At 39.2% G+C, this 20,186-nt stretch overlaps 2 protein-coding genes across 6 annotated transcripts in view; one reads left to right on the plus strand and one right to left on the minus strand.

Annotated features, from left to right (window-relative positions):
- LOC139757985 (acid phosphatase type 7) overlaps positions 1-20,186 on the minus strand; it is an 85,942-nt gene that overhangs the window by 20,926 nt on the left and 44,830 nt on the right. The gene's annotated exons all lie outside the window — the stretch shown is intronic.
- Positions 3,564-17,278, plus strand: LOC139757987 (uncharacterized). 2 transcript variants are annotated; one of them, XM_071678928.1, is made up of 6 exons: positions 3,593-4,045; positions 6,728-7,021; positions 7,693-7,799; positions 10,494-10,577; positions 14,341-14,518; positions 17,071-17,278. In XM_071678928.1, exons 1-6 carry the CDS (start codon positions 3,884-3,886, stop codon positions 17,215-17,217), a joined length of 972 nt encoding a protein of 323 aa, XP_071535029.1. In that variant the 5' UTR covers positions 3,593-3,883; the 3' UTR covers positions 17,218-17,278. The 2 variants fall into 2 exon arrangements, with proteins under 2 accessions (XP_071535030.1, XP_071535029.1); XM_071678929.1 differs by lacking the exon at positions 10,494-10,577 and having other exon boundaries at positions 3,564-4,045.

Consider the following 20,186-nt stretch of genomic DNA (forward strand, 5'->3'; position numbering starts at 1 on the left):
CTTCTTTCACACACTTTACCAAACTCAGTCACCAGCTTCTGCAGTTTCTCACATGAATCAGCCACCAGAGCTGTATATATATATATATATATATATATATATATATATATATATATATATATATATATATATATATGAAGTCAGTTGGGGATGAGAGAGCTTGGGAAGTGAGTCAGTTGTTGTTCGCTGATGATACAGCGCTGGTGGCTGATTCATGTGAGAAACTGCAGAAGCCGGTGACTGAGTCTGGTAAAGTGTGTGAAAGAAGAAAGTTAAGAGTAAATGTGAATAAGAGCAAGGTTATTAGGTACAGTAGGGTTGAGGGTCAAGTCAATTGGGAGGTGAGTTTGAATGGAGAAAAACTGGAGGAAGTGAAGTGTTTTAGATATCTGGGAGTGGATCTGGCAGCGGATGGAACCATGGAAGCGGAAGTGGATCATTGGGTGGGGGAGGGGGCGAAAATTCTGGGAGCCTTGAAGAATGTGTGGAAGTCGAGAACATTGTCTCGGAAAGCAAAAATGGGTATGTTTGAAGGAATAGTGGTTCCAACAATGTTGTATGGTTGCGAGGCGTGGGCTATGGATAGAGTTGTGCGCAGGAGGATGGATGTGCTGGAAATGAGATGTTTGAGGACAATGTGTGGTGTGAGGTGGTTTGATCGAGTAAGTAACGTAAGGGTAAGAGAGATGTGTGGAAATAAAAAGAGCGTGGTTGAGAGAGCAGAAGAGGGTGTTTTGAAATGGTTTGGGCACATGGAGAGAATGAGTGAGGAAAGATTGACCAAGAGGATATATGTGTCGGAGGTGGAGGGAACGAGAAGAGGGAGACCAAATTGGAGGTAGAAAGATGGAGTGAAAAAGATTTTGTGTGATCGGGGCCTGAACATGCAGGAGGGTGAAAGGAGGGCAAGGAATAGAGTGAATTGGAGCGATGTGGTATACCGGGGTTGACGCGCTGTCAGTGGATTGAATCAAGGCATGTGAAGCGTCTGGGGTAAACCATGGAAAGCTGTGTAGGTATTATATTTGCGTGTGTGGACGTATGTATATACATGTGTGTGGGGGTGGGTTGGGCCATTTCTTTCGTCTGTTTCCTTGCGCTACCTCGCAGACGCGGGAGACAGCGACAAAGCAAAAAAAAAAAAAAATATATATATATATATATATATATATATATATATATATATATATATATATTCTATCCCTGGGGATAGGGAAGAAAGAATATTTACCACGCATTCCTCACGTGTAGAAGGCGACTTAAGGGAACGGGTGCTGGAGGCTGGTAACCCTCCCCTCCTTGTATTTTGACTTTCTAAAAGGGGAAACAGAAGGAGTCACGCAGGGAGTGCTCATCCTCCTCGAAGGCTCAGATTGGGGTGTCTAACTGTGTGTGGATGTAACCAAGATGAGAAAAAAGGCGAGATGGGTAGTATGTTTGAGGAAAGGAACCTGGATGTTTTGGCTCCGAGTGAAACGAAGCTCAAGGGTAAAGGGGAAGAGTGGTTTGGGAATGTCTTGGGAATAAAGTTAGGGGTTAGTGAGAGGACAAGAGCAAGGGAAGGAGTATATATATATATATATATATATATATATATATATATATATATATATATATATATATATATATATATATATATTTTTTTTTTTTATACTTTGTCGCTGTCTCCCGCGTTTGCGAGGTAGCGCAAGGAAACAGACGAAAGAAATGGCCCAACCCCCCCCCATACACATGTATATACACATGTCCACACACGCAAATATACATACCTACACAGCTTTCCATGGTTTACCCCAGACGCTTCACCTGCCTTGATTCAATCCACTGACAGCACGTCAGCCCCGGTATACCACATCGCTCCAATTCACTCTATTCCTTGCCCTCCTTTCACCCTCCTGCATGTTCAGGCCCCGATCACACAAAATCTTTTTCACTCCATCTTTCCACCTCCAATTTGGTCTCCCTCTTCTCCTTGTTCCCTCCACCTCCTACACATATATCCTCTTGGTCAATCTTTCCTCACTCATCCTCTCCATGTGCCCAAACCACTTCAAAACACCCTCTTCTGCTCTCTCAACCACGCTCTTTTTATTTCCACACATCTCTCTTACCCTTACGTTACTCACTCGATCAAACCACCTCACACCACACATTGTCCTCAAACATCTCATTTCCAGCACATCCATCCTCCTGCGCACAACTCTATCCATAGCCCACGCCTCGCAACCATACAACATTGTTGGAACCACTATTCCTTCAAACATACCCATTATATATATATATATATATATATATATATATATATATATATATATATATATATATATATATATATATATTTTTTTTTTCTTTGTCGGTCTCCCGCATTTGCGAGGTAGCAACATATATATATATATATATATATATATATATATATATATATATATATATATATATATATCCCTGGGGATAGGGGACTAAGAATACTTCCCACGTATTCCCTGTGTGTCGTAGAAGGCGACTAAAAGGGGAGGGAGGAAGCGGGGGGCTGGAAATCCTCCCCTCTTTTTTTTTTTTATTTTTCCAAAAGAAGGAACAGAGGGGGCCAGGTGAGGATATTCCAAAAAAGGCCCAGTCCTCTGTTCTTAACGCTACCTCGCTAACGCGGGAAATGGCGAATAGTTTAAAAGAAAAGAAAAAAGATATATATATATATATATATATATATATATATATATATATATATATATATATATATATATATATATATATATATAATATATATATATACATATATATATATATATATATATATATATATATATATATATATATATATATATATATATATATATTGCGCTACCTCGCAAACGCGGGAGACAGCGACAAAGTATAAAAAAAAAAAAAAAAAAAAAAAAAAAAATATATATATATATATATATATGTTTTAGTTAAATTCCTGACAGCTTTGTACTTACGAGCAGTTGGCTCAGCTGTTCATCCTCCCCTAGGGTTGGTCATTGATAAAGGTATCTGGTTTTATATATTTTTTTTTTTTTTTTTTGCTTTGTCGCTGTCTTGCGCTACCTCGCAAACGCGGGAGACAGCGACAAAGCAAAAAAAAAAATATATATATATAAAACCAGATACCTTTATCAATGACCAACCCTAGGGGAGGATGAACAGCTGAGCCAACTGCTCGTAAGTACAAAGCTGTCAGGAATTTAACTAAAACATCACATGATTGGATGACTAGATCTGCCAACATCACCAGAATGGTTACATCCAAGTAGTAACCTTGCATTTCTTTTTACTTATTCATTTTTAAATGTGTTCATTATCAAATGTTACATTTTAAACATAAACACCTCATAGAATGTTCATGGTAGCTAATTCCACATGCTACTTAATTTCGATAAAAAAAATCGTGTAAATACTGTTCACTGTCATCATCCTGACCGGAATGATACGGCCACACGAAGTAATACAATAAGATAACTAGTATTACTATGTGCTTGATATTCTTTTACTTCATGAATTTCATGAAAGTTTAACTAAATATAATCTTGAAAAAAACATTCTACGTTTTATTCCCGGTGTTCTAAAAATTATTCCCAAGAGAACCAATGCGTACGCATCAAATGTAAATATAACACTTGATCCTCAATTTAAATTAAATTACCTGTGTATCTGACAAAACCCGCCGAACCCAGCTGACAGTGCACATAATCTAGCTGTCCCAGGGCACCCATCCCGACCGTCAAGACACGAACCTTTTAATATATATTACGTATTCTATAACCCCTTACCAAGTACAACAAACAACAGGGAAACGTCTGATAACTGAAGGAAACAGCACAACAGATCACTACAAAACAGACTCCAACAGAAAATTGTGGTAGGAATGGAGAAAGATTTGGACAAGAAAAAATCCATCCTGAAAATTGGCGTTGAAAAAAAAGGCAGTAAACGACTTACATTTGCCTCTGCTCATCACCAAACAATGGACAGCCCTATTGTAGGAACTCGACGCTCCATTAACGAAATTGTGTCAACCAATATGAAGGTTAGAGATGTTCCTGCCTTTTTCTAAGGTTTTGAGCCGTGGTTATTTCTTCTGGTAAACGACATCGTAGGTCAGATATTTAGTACCCAGATTGATTAATATGAGACTGAGGTCATTGCATAATTATATTTAAAGGTAAGAAAACTTGTACTTCAGCATTCCCATTTGTCTGGAATACCTACTGATATGCATTGGCAGTGTAGTGAATATATTACCAGTTTAGCTACGCATCTGAACAAGTTTTAAATACTAAGTGATTTTGTATTGCATTGGTAGAGTTGTGTTTAAAGAACACTTTTTTATGCTGAACATTATTTTATTTCTTACATTTATTAAATGAGAAAGAGGTAAGGGTTATGAGTACAAGGAGGCAGATTCGAGTTAGAAATGCAAAAGAATGTCTAAGGGTGAGAGTGTGAATGAAGAAATGTGAGAATAAATGTGAATAATAAAAAGGCAGTTAGATTTAGCTATGCAAAGAGACAGGTTAGCTGGGGTGTGTGTTTGATATAAGAGTGGGATTTTAAACTGTCGATATTAACTGGCTTGTTAGTGGTAGGGTCAAGAGGGCTAGAGAAAATTTAATGCTTAAAGGCTGCATTTGTGAATTTCTCAATATCATATATTTCTATGAAAAATGCTCTCTCTCTCTCTCTCTATGTAAACAGTGAGTTCAGATGTCTAGAGATATAAGAACCTGACTCTATGTGGGATATATCTCATAGGCATTAACATGAGCCCTAAATTTGCATATTTGCAAAACTTAAAGTCGAATTCATACATCACTTAGCATGGCAACATTCACTGATATGTATGGATAATAATAAAGGACAATAAAAATTTCTCCACTCCACAGGCAAGTTTTTAGTTTTATTACAGCAGCATTTGCTTTGTATGTTGACATATGAACTGAATTAAGCTCTATAGAATCCTAACAAGTGCCAGATGAATGTTTTCGGTCAGCTGTCTACAGGATGGTCACTTTCCTAATGTCCTTACACTATGTGAAAGAAAAACGCCACAAAAGTTCTTCCTTTTCATTTACTGTTTGCAAGATTTCGACAAAATTTATATAAATGCATCACTTAAACTGTCCACTTTTGATTTTGAGTGTTTTTGCCTCACACTTTCCCTCTACTTCATAGCCCTGCCCACTTTATGAAAACTTAAAACTGGTAGAGTTACAGGTGCTATACCTAAAATCCCACATCCTATATCACTTTTACACACTGTAAAGGAGCATTGGTAAATATTAAGTACATTACAACCACCTACTACAGTAACATGTTTTCTAGAACACTATCAACAATGTGATATGTTTTAGATAAAATTTCAGTTTATGGAAATGCATGTTCTGGCTGTCAAAATTTGATAAAAACAGTCCCAAGGGATTCCTTACCATTTCTAGAGTTGGTATAGAGTGGGATTTTAGGTGCAGTACCTCCTACTCCACCTCCTACTCCCATCAATTTTCAGTTCTTGTAAATTGGGCAAGGCTTTATTGAAGTAGTGAGAAATTTGGGTTAAAAACACTTTATATCAATGGCTGAGTGTGTAACAAATGTATTGGTAATGAAATCATCATAACCTAGCCAGTAGGAAGCAAACAGGAGGGATGCTACAGCATCCCAACACCATTGCCTATTGTACTTGTGCTACACATGAGGGCAATAGAAAAGTGACCATCCAGCTGACAGAAAACCACCTGGTGCTTGTTTAAATTATATAGAGCTTTATTTGGTTTGTAAGTCAACATACAAACAAAAAAAAGCTTTACTGCAACAATAAAACCTGCCTGTACAATCTAGAAATACCCAATTTCCTTTTTTATTAATGCAATCCATTGACTTCTACCAAGCATCATTGTGTCTGAAGCTAACAATCAAAGTTTTCCAAATATGTTACGCAAGTTCAGATACCTATAAAGATATAGGGATCAGATTAATGCTAATAAGGTATCTACCACATGGTCAGATTCCAATATCTATAGACATCTGAACTCACTGTTTACCTTACAAATGAAAAGATTCATGAAGCGATCGATTGGGCCATTAATTACAAAAAAATGGTGACTTGCTTCAAGCCACTGCAAAAATTTTAAATGATTTTTATGCATCAGTAATTTCATTTGAAGATACAACTCATCTCACAAATCCATTCCACTGCTTAGAGGGGACACTGTTTTGCGACATTTTGTACTAAAAGATGAAGATGTACCATGTGGTAAACAGAATGAAAATCATTGTTACTGCAGGCCCAAATAAGTACTTTTGTATTGGTGTGACATCCTAAGATAAACTTACTCAGTGAACAGCCAGTTAGATTTTTAAATGTAAATTTATATTTCTTTATTTACTATACTTTGTCGCTGTCTCCCGAGCAAGCGGGGTAGCACAAGGAAATAGACGAAAGAATTGCCCAACCCACCCACATACACATGTATATACATACACACCCACACACGCACATATAAATACTTAAACATTTCAACGTATACATACATATAGACAAATACATATATACAAATGTACATATTCATACATATACAGAAAAGTAATAAATCTACTAGCTCTGTGTAGGCTCCATGAATTCTCTTTTTTTAAGCTGTACCAGGTACTGTACATCCAATAATGGATTCTCAATGACAGTTGATTAAAAAATATATATTATTTACCAACACAGGACAAGTTAAAAGATCTTGAAGTCACCCCACAGAAGAAAAAGGAAGAGCAAAAATTAATTGGATCCATAGTTTCTGAAAACCAGTCAGATTTTTTGGACATCACTTCCACTGCTACACCTACCAGTGAGTGCATTAAGCGAACTCCCATGGGCTTATGTTATGTTCCAGAGAAAATATCTGGACAGTCAAAGACTCACTACCAGGAGACTGCCCACATGAAAAATAATAAAAGAAATAATTTTGGGGCTGTGCTGAAAAGTATATCTACGACTGGTCCTACAGCAAATGTTTTGGTAAGAAATTTCAGTGTTTCCACTAAATTGTATGTGATTTGTGGTTGACCAAATAATGCATAAAGAATTCACTCTTTTGAAATGTCTAAGGCATAAAGTCAGGGGTGAGTGTGAGGGCAAGATCTATGGAAGCAGTTGCACTGCTGCAAAAGGAGGAGTTGTGGGAATGTGTGAAAAAGTGTATAAGATGAGCCCCAAAATGATGTGGGTGGAAATGAAAGTGGATTACAAGAGGTGAGAGATTAGTGCTTATGCACCAAGAAATGAGAGGACTAAAGAAGAGACCAAAGTTTTGTGAGGAGCTGAGGGAGGGTGTCAGCAGTTTTGCTGCAGGAGGCTGAGTATTAAAGATGGGTGATTTGAATGTGAGAGTGGGTAATGCTGCAACTGAGGGTATAATTGGGGTAGCATGGGATAAGTGGTGTTGTGAATTAAAATGATGAACAGCATATGAAGCTGTGTTGTGAGAAAGCCCTGTTGATGGGGAATGACTGGTTTAAAAAGACGGATATAAATAAGTATACATGGACGAGTAGAAAAGATGGTAAGGGGGCATTATATAAAATCTAAATATCATTAGATTTAAGATGTTTGCATCTTATTTATGTAAAATTATCTATTACATAAAATGCACAATAAATTTATCTTAATTTTATTTTTCCTACTTTCAGATCATTGGAGATAAAATTCGTAGTGAGAAGCTCAAAACAAATTTATTGAATGTTCAAAGTCTACAGCTTACACCAAGGAGCCTTGGCTGTAACATCATCCTAAATATGTAGGTTGATTTACTTACAGTATTTGTGAACACTTAGTGGTAGCACTTAAAGAAATTCTTAAGTAAAGACAATTTACAAAAAAAATCAGAGGATAGGGGAGAAAGAAAACTTCCTATGTATTTCCTTGTGTGAAGAAGTACCAGGAGAGATTGAGTGTAGGATGGCAAAAGGTGAGAGTAAATGAAGTAAGGGGACTGGGTAAGGAATGGAAGTTTAGGGATGCAGTGATGACATGTGCAAGAGATGTGACATTCAAAAGGTGGGAGGTGGGCAGATTAAAAGGTAGTGAGTGGTTGGATGAAGAAGTAAGTTTGCTAGTGAAACAATAAAAGAGGCATTTGGGTAGTACTTATGAGGAAGGAATGCAAATGATTGGGAGATGTATAAAAGAAAGAATGGCAGGTGAAGAGGAAGGCATGGGTTGAAAAAGAGGGCAAATTAGAGTTAGGGTGAGCAACTATCAGTAAACTTACGGTAGAATAAAATGATGTTTAGGAAGGAGATAAATAATGTGCAAAGACAAGAGAATAAATGAGAATAATGGTGAAGGGGGCAAAAGAGGAAGTGATAACAGGTAATGAAGGAGTGAGGAGATGGAATCAGCATTCTGAAGGACGGATAAGTGTGTTTGATGACTAGAGTGGCAGAAATAGTGGGTTTTGGTCGGGGTGGTATACAAAATAAGAGAGTCATGGAGAGTGGTTTGGTGAAGAGAGAAAAGGTGGTAAAAGCCGTGTGCAAGATGAAATTTGGCAAGGCAGCTTGAGTGGATGGTATTGCTATTGAATTTATTAAGAAACAGGGTGTCTGTGTAGCTGATTGGTTGGTAAGGATATTAACAGTACGTATGGATCATGGTGAGGTGTCTGAGGATTGGCAGAATGCATGTATAGTAAGATGGTATAAAAGCAGGGGGATAAAGGAAAGTGTTCAGATTACAGAGGTATTTGTTTGTTGAGCATACCTGCTAAATTATATGGGAGGGTACCAAGTAAGATGGTGAAGGCATGTACAGAGCATTAGAATGGGAAGGAGCAGTGTGGTTTCAGAAGTGGTAGAGGATGTGTGGATCAGGGGTTTGTTTAAAGAATGTGTGAAAGAAATATTGAAGAGAATTAGATAGATTTGTAAGTGGCATTTTTGGATATGGAGAAGGCAAATGATAGGATTGATAATGATGTGTGGAAGATATTAAGAATATACTGTTAGAAGCAATGTGAATTTCTTATCAAGGGTGTAAGGCTTGTGTATGAGCAGAAAGAAAGGATAGTTAATGGTTCCCAGTGAAGGTTGGCCTGCAGCAGGGGTGTGTGATGTACCATGGTTGTTTAATTTGTTTATGGATGGGGTTGGTGAGGGAGGTAAATGTGAAAGTCTTGGAGAGAAAGGCGAGTATGCAGTTTCTGGGGGATGAGAGGGTCTGGGAAGTGAGTTAATTGTTGTTAGCTCTTGATACCGCACTAGTGTCAGATTCAAGTGAGAAAATGCAGAAGAGTGTGTGAAAGGAGAAAGCCAAGATTGAATGTGAATAGAAGCAAGGTTATTAGGTTCAGCAGTGTCAAGGGACAAGTTAGTTGGGGTGTATGTTTGAATGGAGAAAAATTGGAAGAAATGAGGTATTTTAGATATATGGGAGTGGACACAGCAGCGAATGGAACCATGGAAGTGATGAGTCAAAGAGTGGGGAAGGGGGCAAAGGTTTTGGGAGCTATAAAGGATGTGTGGAAAGTGAAAATGTTATTTGCAAGGGCAAAAATGGGTATGTATGAAGGAATGGTAGTCCCAACACCATCATAAGGATGCAAGGTATGGGCTATAGATAGGGTTGTATGGAGGAGAGTGGATGTGTTGGAAAAGAAATGTTTGAGGACAATATGTCGTGTGAGGTAATTCAATTGAGTAAGTAATGAAAGGGTAAGAGAGATGTGTGATTGAGAGAGCAGAAGAGGGTATCCTGAAGTGGTTTGAACATATGGAGGGAATAAGTGAAGAAAGATTGACAAAGAGGATATATTTGCTAGAAGTGGAGGGAACAAGGAGAATGGGGAGACAAGACTGGAGATTGGAGGATTGAGTGAAAAAGATTTTGAGCAATCAGGACAGTGAAAAGTGTGCAGGGAATCAAGTGAATTAGAGCAATGTGGTATAATGAGATTGACGTGTTGTCAGTGACAGCTGGGTTAACTGTGGACAGACTTCTGCAGTCAGGATTTGAACCTTTGTACTTGGCCCTGAGCAGCTACACTAACCACTACACAAAGGAGGTCCCAGTCACTCACACTCCCCCTTTTATTAGTACTGCCCATACCCCTGCCTTTTCTGTTTCACCAAAAACAATACTTTGTCATCCCACCTCTCACTACCCTTTCTCACCTACCAACCCACCTCCATCCTTCAGTGTGCTGCACACTTTTCTCAGACATGTCAGCACTGCTTCCCTAAATACCCACTATTTTTCACCCATTCTCATAGTTTCATTTACTATCAACTTTTTGTTATTGTACAGTCATTCTTATGGTATAACTTCACACAAGTCCTGTTGGAAAAATAAAATGATTTTTGCTCATACTGTGGTAGTCAGGTCTAACTATAACAGCAGTTCAAGGGTTAAAATGGGATCACCTGCAGAATCCTTTGCTCGTGGCAAATTATTTTGAAACCTATTTAATTTACTTACCTCAATCTATTTCCAGAATATGTGAAGAGAGTCTATCCCCAAACACTGTGCCAGATGTCAGCTTTTTTATATTTCTCATTAGCCTAGATAAACTTGAAAGGTAAGCACAATATGAACTTTATACTAAATAAAACCCTTCATAAGCACAATAGAAACTTAAATGTTAAATTAAACCCTTCATATGTGGGAAAGTTATAAAACACTGGAATGAGAATGTTTCTCTACAATTGAGGCTGTGCACACCATGATGCACTTGCAAACTGAGGCACATAAAATGTATGACCTACAGTATTCTGATCTACATAAACCATTTGAATAAGAAACACTTGTACTGACCATAAACCAAGTATATATTGATGACTGACTGTAATCAAATATTTTTGGATCCTTAGATGATACTGCTAGGTCATGTAGATATACCTACAATATTCTGATTTACATAAATCATTTGAATCAGCAGAACAACTGTAAGGGCCTTGAGCCAAATATGCAGAGTGATAACTGACAGTGATATCATATTTTTAGACTTTTATATTACTAGGTCATGACGATATACCTAATTCTTTCTTTTTGTGCTGGGTGAAATCTTTGTTTATTTACTTTCTTGCCCCAGCATTTATTTCTGAAGGACTCCCTTGATCTGTCTTTGTTTAAATGTTATCATTATTATTATAATAACCAGAGGAATCCCTTCTGCAGGAGTTCCTGCAGTTTTAAGGGTGTGCTACAGTCAATAGCAGGGTAAGGATGGGCTCCTTTGGAGTAAAAATGTTCTTCAGCGAGATTCTACTCTGATGATACAAGCTCACCAAGGTGACCTCTTATTCACATTGTAACCAAAAATGAGTCCAGCAATGCCTAGACCACAGATCATAATATTCAGTGATATGTTTGTCTATGTGGGAAGACCACTCCCACCACTCACTACCCTTTCTAATCTGCCCACCTCCCACGCTTCTCATGCCATAAGCATCTTTTGCGCAAGCCATCACGGCTTCCCTAAATACATCCCATTCCTCCCCCACTCCCCTTACATCCTTTGTTCTCACCTTTTTCCATTCTGTACTCAGTCTCTCCTGGTACTTCCTAACACAAGTCCCCTTCCCAAGCTCACTTACTCTCACCACTCTCTTCACCCCAACGTTCTCTCTTCTTTTCTGAAAACCTCTACAAATCTTCACCTTCGCCTCCTCAAGATAATGATCAGACATCCCTCCAGTTGCACCTCTCAGTACATTAACATCCAGAAGTCTCTCTTTCGCACGCCTATCAATTAACACGTAATCCAATAACGCTCTCTGGCCATCTCTCCTACTTACATACGTATACTTATGTATATCTCTCTTTTTAAACCAGGTATTCCCAATCACCAGTCCTTTTTCAGCACATAAATCTACAAGCTCTTCATTTCCATTTACAACATTGGACACCCCATGCATTCCAATTATTCCCTCAACTGCCACATTACTCACCTTTAAATTCAAATCACCCATCACTATAACCTGGTCTCATGCATCAAAACCACTAACACACTCATTCAGCTGCTCCCAAAACACTTGCCTCTCATGATCTTTCTTCTCATGCCCAGGTGCATATGCACCAATGAGCACCCATCTCTCTCCATCACTTTCAGTTTTACCCATATCAATCTAGAGTTTACTTTCTTACACTCTATCACATACTCCCACCACTCCTGTTTCAGGAGTAGTGCTACTCCTTCCCTTGCTCTTGTCCTCTCACAAACCCCTCACTTAACTCCCAAGACATTCCCAAACCACTCTTCCCCTTTACCCTCGAGCTTTGTTTCACTCAGAGCCAAAACATCCAGGTTCCTTTCCTCAAACATACTACCTATCTCTCCTTTTTTCTCATCTTGGTTACATCCACACACAGTTAGACACCCCAATCTGAGCCTTCGAGGAGGATGAGCACTCCCCACGTGACTCCTTCTGTTTCCCCTTTTAGAAAGTTTAAATACAAGGAGGGGAGGGTTTCTAGCCCCCCACTCCCGTCTCCTTTAGTTGCCTTATACGACACGTGAGGAATGCGTGGGAAGTATTCTTTCTCCCCATCCCTTAAAATATTTATATATATTTATTTATTTATTATACTTTGTCGCTGTCTCCTGCGTTTGCGAGGTAGCGCAAGGAAACAGACGAAAGAAATGGCCCAACCCCCCCATACACATGTATATACATACGTCCACACACGCAAATATACATACCTACACAGCTTTCCATAGCTTACCCCAGACGCTTCACATGCCTTGATTCAATCCACTGACAGCACGTCAACCCCGGTATACCACATCGCTCCAATTCACTCTATTCCTTGCCCTCCTTTCACCCTCCTGCATGTTCAGGCCCCGATCACACAAAATCTTTTTCACTCCATCTTTCCACCTCCAATTTGGTCTCCCTCTTCTCCTTGTTCCCTCCACCTCCGACACATATATCCTCTTGGTCAATCTTTCCTCACTCATCCTCTCCATGTGCCCAAACCACTTCAAAACACCCTCTTCTGCTCTCTCAACCACGCTCTTTTTATTTCCACACATCTCTCTTACCCTTACGTTACTCACTCGATCAAACCACCTCACACCACACATTGTCCTCAAACATCTCATTTCCAGCACATCCATCCTCCTGCACACAACTCTATCCATAGCCCACGCCTCGCAACCATACAACATTGTTGGAACCACTATTCCTTCAAACATACCCATTTTTGCTTTCCGAGATAATGTTCTTGACTTCCACACATTCTTCAAGGCCCCCAGAATTTTCGCCCCCTCCCCCACCCTATGATCCACTTCCGCTTCCATGGTTCCATCCGCTGCCAGCTCCACTCCCAGATATCTAAAACACTTCACTTCCTCCAGTTTTTCTCCATTCAAACTCACCTCCCAATTGACTTGACCCTCAACCCTACTGTACCTAATAACCTTGCTCTTATTCACATTTACTCTTAACTTTCTTCTTCCACACACTTTACCAAACTCAGTCACCAGCTTCTGCAGTTTCTCACATGAATCAGCCACCAGCGCTGTATCATCAGCGAACAACAACTGACTCACTTCCCAAGCTCTCTCATCCCCAACAGACTTCATACTTGCCCCTCTTTCCAAAACTCTTGCATTTACCTCCCTAACAACCCCATCCATAAACAAATTAAACAACCATGGAGACATCACACACCCCTGCCGCAAACCTACATTCACTGAGAACCAATCACTTTCCTCTCTTCCTACACGTACACATGCCTTACATCCTGGATAAAAACTTTTCACTGCTTCTAACAACTTTCCTCCCACACCATATATTCTTAATACCTTCCACAGAGCATCTCTATCAACTCTATCATATGCCTTCTCCAGATCCATAAATGCTACATACAAATCCATTTGCTTTTCTAAGTATTTCTCACATACATTCTTCAAAGCAAACACCTGATCCACACATCCTCTACCACTTCTGAAACCACACTGCTCTTCCCCAATCTCATGCTCTGTACATGCCTTCACCCTCTCAATCAATACTCTCCCATATAATTTACCAGGAATACTCAACAAACTTATACCTCTGTAATTTGAGCACTCACTCTTATCCCCTTTGCCTTTGTACAATGGCACTATGCACGCATTCCGCCAATCCTCAGGCACCTCACCATGAGTCATACATACATTAAATAACCTTACCAACCAGTCAACAATACAGTCACCCCCTTTAAATATATTAGCGTTAAATGCTGTTTTCTAAGAATGCAACCCTTATGTAAGGTGAGGAAGGCCTGTACTAACAGTTTCCTCATATAGTCAAGTTTAATTGTTCAATGCCTTAAAATGTTTTTTCTTTTTTTTGCAGTCTGGTACAACTCTCAAATATCTTCATGAAAATTAATAATGTAGGTATACCTAGTACACGCAAACTAGTTCTGTCTGTATCTTCTGCACAAGGATTTCACAAAAATGTCATCGGCCAAGAGGAATATGAAATCTTCCTCGACTGTCACCAACTTGTATGCCTTCCATGGGAAGAACAGGTTTGTGAATGCCTCATGGTAGAATATTGAAAATCCATAGTCCTTGGAACTATGCAATGCTCTGATTTTGGAATTTTATGATTTTAGAAATACATGGGCCACAGACTGTGATCTGAACATACTATAACTATAATCTCTCATTCCTCAGCTTCATCTATTTTTGTATTCCATCCAGTTTTTTTTTTTTTTCAAAAAAAAAAAAAAATACTCTTTAAATTAACAAATTTAAAAGATGTAAAACATCAATAGAAAGTAAAAACAAAACTTCATCACTATAATAAGAGTCCTGACAGCTGTGAAATTTGAGGATGAGTGATTACTGCTGTTGTTATATGTACCATATAGCTCATGGCTGCTCCCCTTTACCCTTGAGCTTCGTTTCACTCAGAGCCAAAACATCCAGGTTCCTTTCCTCAAACATACTACCTATCTCTCCTTTTTTCTCATCTTGGTTACAGCCACACATATTTAGACACCCCAATCTGAGCCTTCGAGGAGGATGAGCACTCCCCGCATGACTCCTTCTTCTGTTTCCCCTTTTAGAAAGTCAAAATACAAGCAGGGTAGGGTTTCTGGCCCCCTGCTCCCATCCCCTTTAGTCGCCTTCTACGACACGTGAGGAATGAGTGGGAAGTATTCTTTCTCCCCTATCCCCAGGGATAAATATATATAAATATATATATATAATCTTTCTTTCTTTCAAACTATTCGCCATTTCCCGCATTAGCGAGGTAACGTTAAGAACAGATGACTGGGCCTTTGAGGGACTACCCTCACCTGGCCCAATTCTCTGTTCCTTCTTTTGGAAAATTAAAAAAAAAAATGAGAGGGGAGGATTTCCAGCCCCCCGCTCCCTCCCCTTTTAGTCGCCTTCTACGACACGCAGGGAATACGTGGGAAGTATTCTTGCTCCCCTATCCCCAGGGATAATATATAATATATATAATATAATCTATTTATATTTATAATCTATATATATTTATATATAATCTATTTATTATTATACTTAATCGCTGTTTCCCGTGTCAGCAAGGTAGCACCAGGAAACAGACAAAGAATGGCCCATCCACTCATATATACACACACACATATACATAAATGTCCATACACACACATATACATATATACATATTCATAGTTACTTGACTTCATCCATTCCTGTTGCTACCCTGCCCCACAGAAAAAAGCATTGCTACCTCTTGCTTCAGGAAGGTAGCGCCAGGAAAAACAGACATAAAAGGCCACATTCATTCACACTCAGTCTCTAGCTGTCATATGTAATGCACAGAAACCACAGCTCCCTATCTACATCCAGGCCTCACAGACCTTTCCATGGTTTACCCCAGACATTTCCCATGCCCTGGTTCAGTCCATTGACAGCATATCGACCTCAGGATACCACATCATTCCAATTCACTCTATTCTTTGCACGCCTCTCACTCTCCTGCATATTCAGGCCCCAATTGCTCAAAATCTTTTTCACTCCATCTTTATTTATTATACTTGATCGCCATTTCCCACATCAGTGAGGTAGTGCCAGGAAACAGATGAAGAATGGCTCATCCACTCATATACACATTTATATACATAAACACCCATACATGCACATATACATACATATAAAAACATGTACATATTCATACATGCTTGCCTTCATCCATTCCTGGTGCTTCCCTGCCCCACAGGGAACAGCAGTGCTACCTCCTGCCTTACATATAAAAACATGTACATATTCATACATGCTTGCCTTCATCCATTCCCGGTGCTACCCTACCTCACAGGGAACAGCAGTGCTACCTCCTGCCTGAGCCAGGTACCCATTTTATCAACCAACCCCTAGGGGTGGAAGAACACTGGGTTGACTGTGGAATGACTGCCACAACGAGGATTCGAACCTATGCACTTGACCCTGAGCAGCTTGTAAATGTGTCATGTTCAGGAACGGTAACCACTGCACCACATATTATGCCAGACCCAAACACCCCCATCTGGTAATGCTAGTTTACCAATGGTGTCTTAGCTATGTCTCTTTCTTGTATATCAACTGACCATTCCACGTCTTCTACCTCATTCTTGTTTCTCCCCGATGATGTGATCATCTCACTAAAGTGCACTTGGGAACATCGTGTTTCAATTTCCTAGTGGTTTTGTGCACATACTAAATCACGCGCATCACTGAGACCTATTGCATACATGTAAATATTCATACTTACTCGCGTTCCCCCATTCCCGGGGCCACCCCACCCCTTTTAACTTGTCCTTTACTTTTACATCCTTCATCTTGCAGTGTTTAACATAATTTGAAGACCTTATTTTCTTGTTCATATTGCAAAATGAACTTTCTGAAAGTTTTCCATCGCTTAAGGTGCTAATAGCACTTTACTGATTGACAGGAAGCCAACTTTGTGAGTTGTAAGCCATTAAACATGGAATTTCATTCAGGGCAGGGCTGCTTGATGGATTAGTCTTTCATCTTTTGTAAATTTTGATTTCAGCATGAGACTGTTTACTTAAAGCTTTCCTCTTGATGACTGACTGATTATTTTTTTTAGGGTAGGCCTGATGACCAGCAAATGATAAAGCTGTTGATCCTCATCTACAGCAGTGTGGGGTACTACAGAGGGTCATCATTGTTAATGAAGTATGTAATGCAGCAAGGCATCAAAGAATACCCTGAAGACAATACCATGTTCTACTGAGGATTTACAATTGTGCCTTTCACATTCATTGATTGCAGATAGTATTAAAAATATGAAAAGATCCTTTGTTATCAATCCGATTCCAAAAGAATACACAAATGACTCTCAAGAGAACATTAAAGTCTAACAGAATGAATCACTATGTCAAATTTTCATTTGAAAATCAAAATGTATTCATTTCTGTATTAAAAGTTTAAAGGCAGTAGTATGCTTTATCAGCCTGAATAATCTGTACTTTAGTTGTTTTTCATACTTAATTGCCATTTCATGCATCAGCAAGGAAATGCCAAGTACAGATAAAGAAAGGCTGCATCCACTCATGTCCATTCTCTAGCTGTCATGTGCAATGCAACAAAATCACAGCAACCTATCCACAACCAATTTATCCCATGCACACCTTTCACCCTCCTACATGTTCAGGCCCCATGTGCTCAATATCTTTTTCACTCCATCCTTCCATCCCCAATTTGGTCCCCCATTCTCCTTGTTCCCTTTCACTTCCAACAAATATATATCTTCTTTGTCAACCTTTCCTCACATTTTCTCTCCATATGTCCAAGCCATTTCAGCACACCATCTTCAGCTCTCTCAACCACACTCTTTTTATTACCACACCTCTCTCATACCCTTTCATTACTTACTCTATCAAACCATCTTGTACCACATATTGTCCTCAAACATTTCATTTCCAACATCCCACCCTCCTCTGCATAATCTTATCTACTGTCCATGCCCCACATCCATATAACAATGCTGGGACTTCTTTCACTCCAAACATATCCATTTTTGCCATAACAGAAAACAATCTCTTTTCACTCACTCTTCAGTGCTCACAGAACCTTCACCCTCTCACCCACCCTATGACTCACTTCCACTTTCATGGTTCCATTCACTGACATGTCGATTCCTAGGTATGTAAAACAATTCATTTCCTCCAATTTTTCTCCATTCAAACACACACCTCAACTAACCTGTTCCTTCAACACTGCTAAACCTAATAACCTTGCTTTTCACATTTATTCTCATCTCCGTCCTTTCACACACACTTCCAAACTCAGTCACCAACTTTCGCAGTTTTTCTCTCGAATCTGCCACTGATATTGTATAAACATTAAAAAACAACTGACACTTCTCAGGCCCTCTCATCTCTCACAGACTGCATGCTCTCCCCTCTCTCCAATCATTTAGCCAAGAAACAGGGCTGGCACATAAATGCTAACTGAAGGAAAATATAGTTACAAAGAATGAGCTGGTTAGCTAAGTGATGTCAAGTGTTGTGTGTGACAAAGAGAGATTGAATTTTTTGGGCAGAATACCAGTAGTCCACATAGGAAAGATGGAAAGAAAAGACAGCTACCTGGGTCAAAGGAATGCACCCTCACAACCACTGAAGTGCTGGCTCACTACACAGCTGTCACTAACCCCTGTGATACCCTGGCAGATTAATACTGTTGATATACCTCCCTGGTCATTGGCAGCCTACCAACCACTATCCAGTATTGCAGTAGAATTTACCAAAAATGGGAGTGACGGTGTTGTTGACTTGTTGGTAAGGATATTCAGTGTATGTATGGATCATGGTGAAGTGCCTGAGGATTGTAGGAATGCATACATTGTGTCAATGCATAAAGGCAAAGGGGATAAAGCTGGATGTTCAAACTACAGAGACATAATTTTGTTAAGTATGCTTGGGAAATTATATGGAAGGGTATTGATTGAGAGGGTGAAGGCATGTACAGAGAATCAGATTAGGGAGGAGCAGTGTGGTTTCAATCGTGGTAGAGGATGTGTGTATCAGGTGTTTGCTTTGAAGAATGTATGTGAGAAATACTTACAAAAACAAAGGGGTTTGTATGTAGCATTTATGGCTCTGGAGAAGGCATATGATAAGGTTGATAGACATGCTTTGTGGAAAGTCTTAAGAGTATATGGTGTGGGAGGTAAGTTGCTAGAAGAAGTGAAAAGTTTTTACCAAGGATATAAGGCATGTGTACAAGTAGGAAGAGAGGAGAGTGATTGGTTCCCAGTGAATCTCAGTCTGCGGCAAGGGTGTGTGTGATGTCCCCATGGTTGTTAATTTGTTTATTGAGTGATCATTCAGGGGTGACAATTAGTAAGTATGATTTCCAAGGCTATATGCACCATAAGCACCTGGATGTGTATGACTTTTCTACCAAGGATGCAAGGCATGTGTACGAGTAGGAAGAGAAGAGTGATTGGTTCCCGGTGAATGTCGGTCTGTGGCAAGGGGTGTGATGTCCCCATGGTTGTTTAATTTGTTTATTGGGTGATAATTCAGGGTTGACAATTTGTAAGTATGATTTCCAAGGCTATATGCACCATAAGCACCTGGATGTGTATGACTCCAGAGACTGTATGTACTTGATCCAGCCTATGAAAATTCTTAATATTGTTAATGATGACTGATTGATAGACAGACTGGTAGAAGAAAATTTGTATAAGTTATTCAGCTAAAAAATAGATAAATTCTGGATAAGTTATTCTGCTGAATAATGAAAGACAAAAAATTAGGTATACAGTATATAAAGGGACGAATGATATGGGCGAAGGTATTTTTGAGCAGTCTAAATACAGTAGGATGAGTAACCGAGTGAATGTCTGGGTTAAACAAGTCTTGGGCTGGAGGATGCCAGTTATCAAGAAAACATGCAGTTTTCTGTCAGACAGTTTTACTTTTCATGTTAAGCTTCCCAGATTTCTTCATTGCTATCAAAAACCAGAGTAAAATCAACTTAGAACTTTCATCAGAGAAAAGTTATTTGTAATGTTCACTGGGACTTGATATCTATAGATGTGGGGAAGCAAGTCAGTTGTTGTTCGCTGAAGATACAGCGCTGACAGCTGATTTGGGTGAGAAACAGCAGAAGTTGGTGACTGAGTTTAGTAAAGTGTGTGAAAGAAGAAAGCTGAGAGTAAATGTGAATAAGAGCAAGGTTATTAGGTACAGT

Source organism: Panulirus ornatus, chromosome 29 (assembly GCF_036320965.1).
Source record: "Panulirus ornatus isolate Po-2019 chromosome 29, ASM3632096v1, whole genome shotgun sequence".
NCBI classification, from domain to species: Eukaryota; Metazoa; Arthropoda; class Malacostraca; order Decapoda; family Palinuridae; genus Panulirus; species Panulirus ornatus.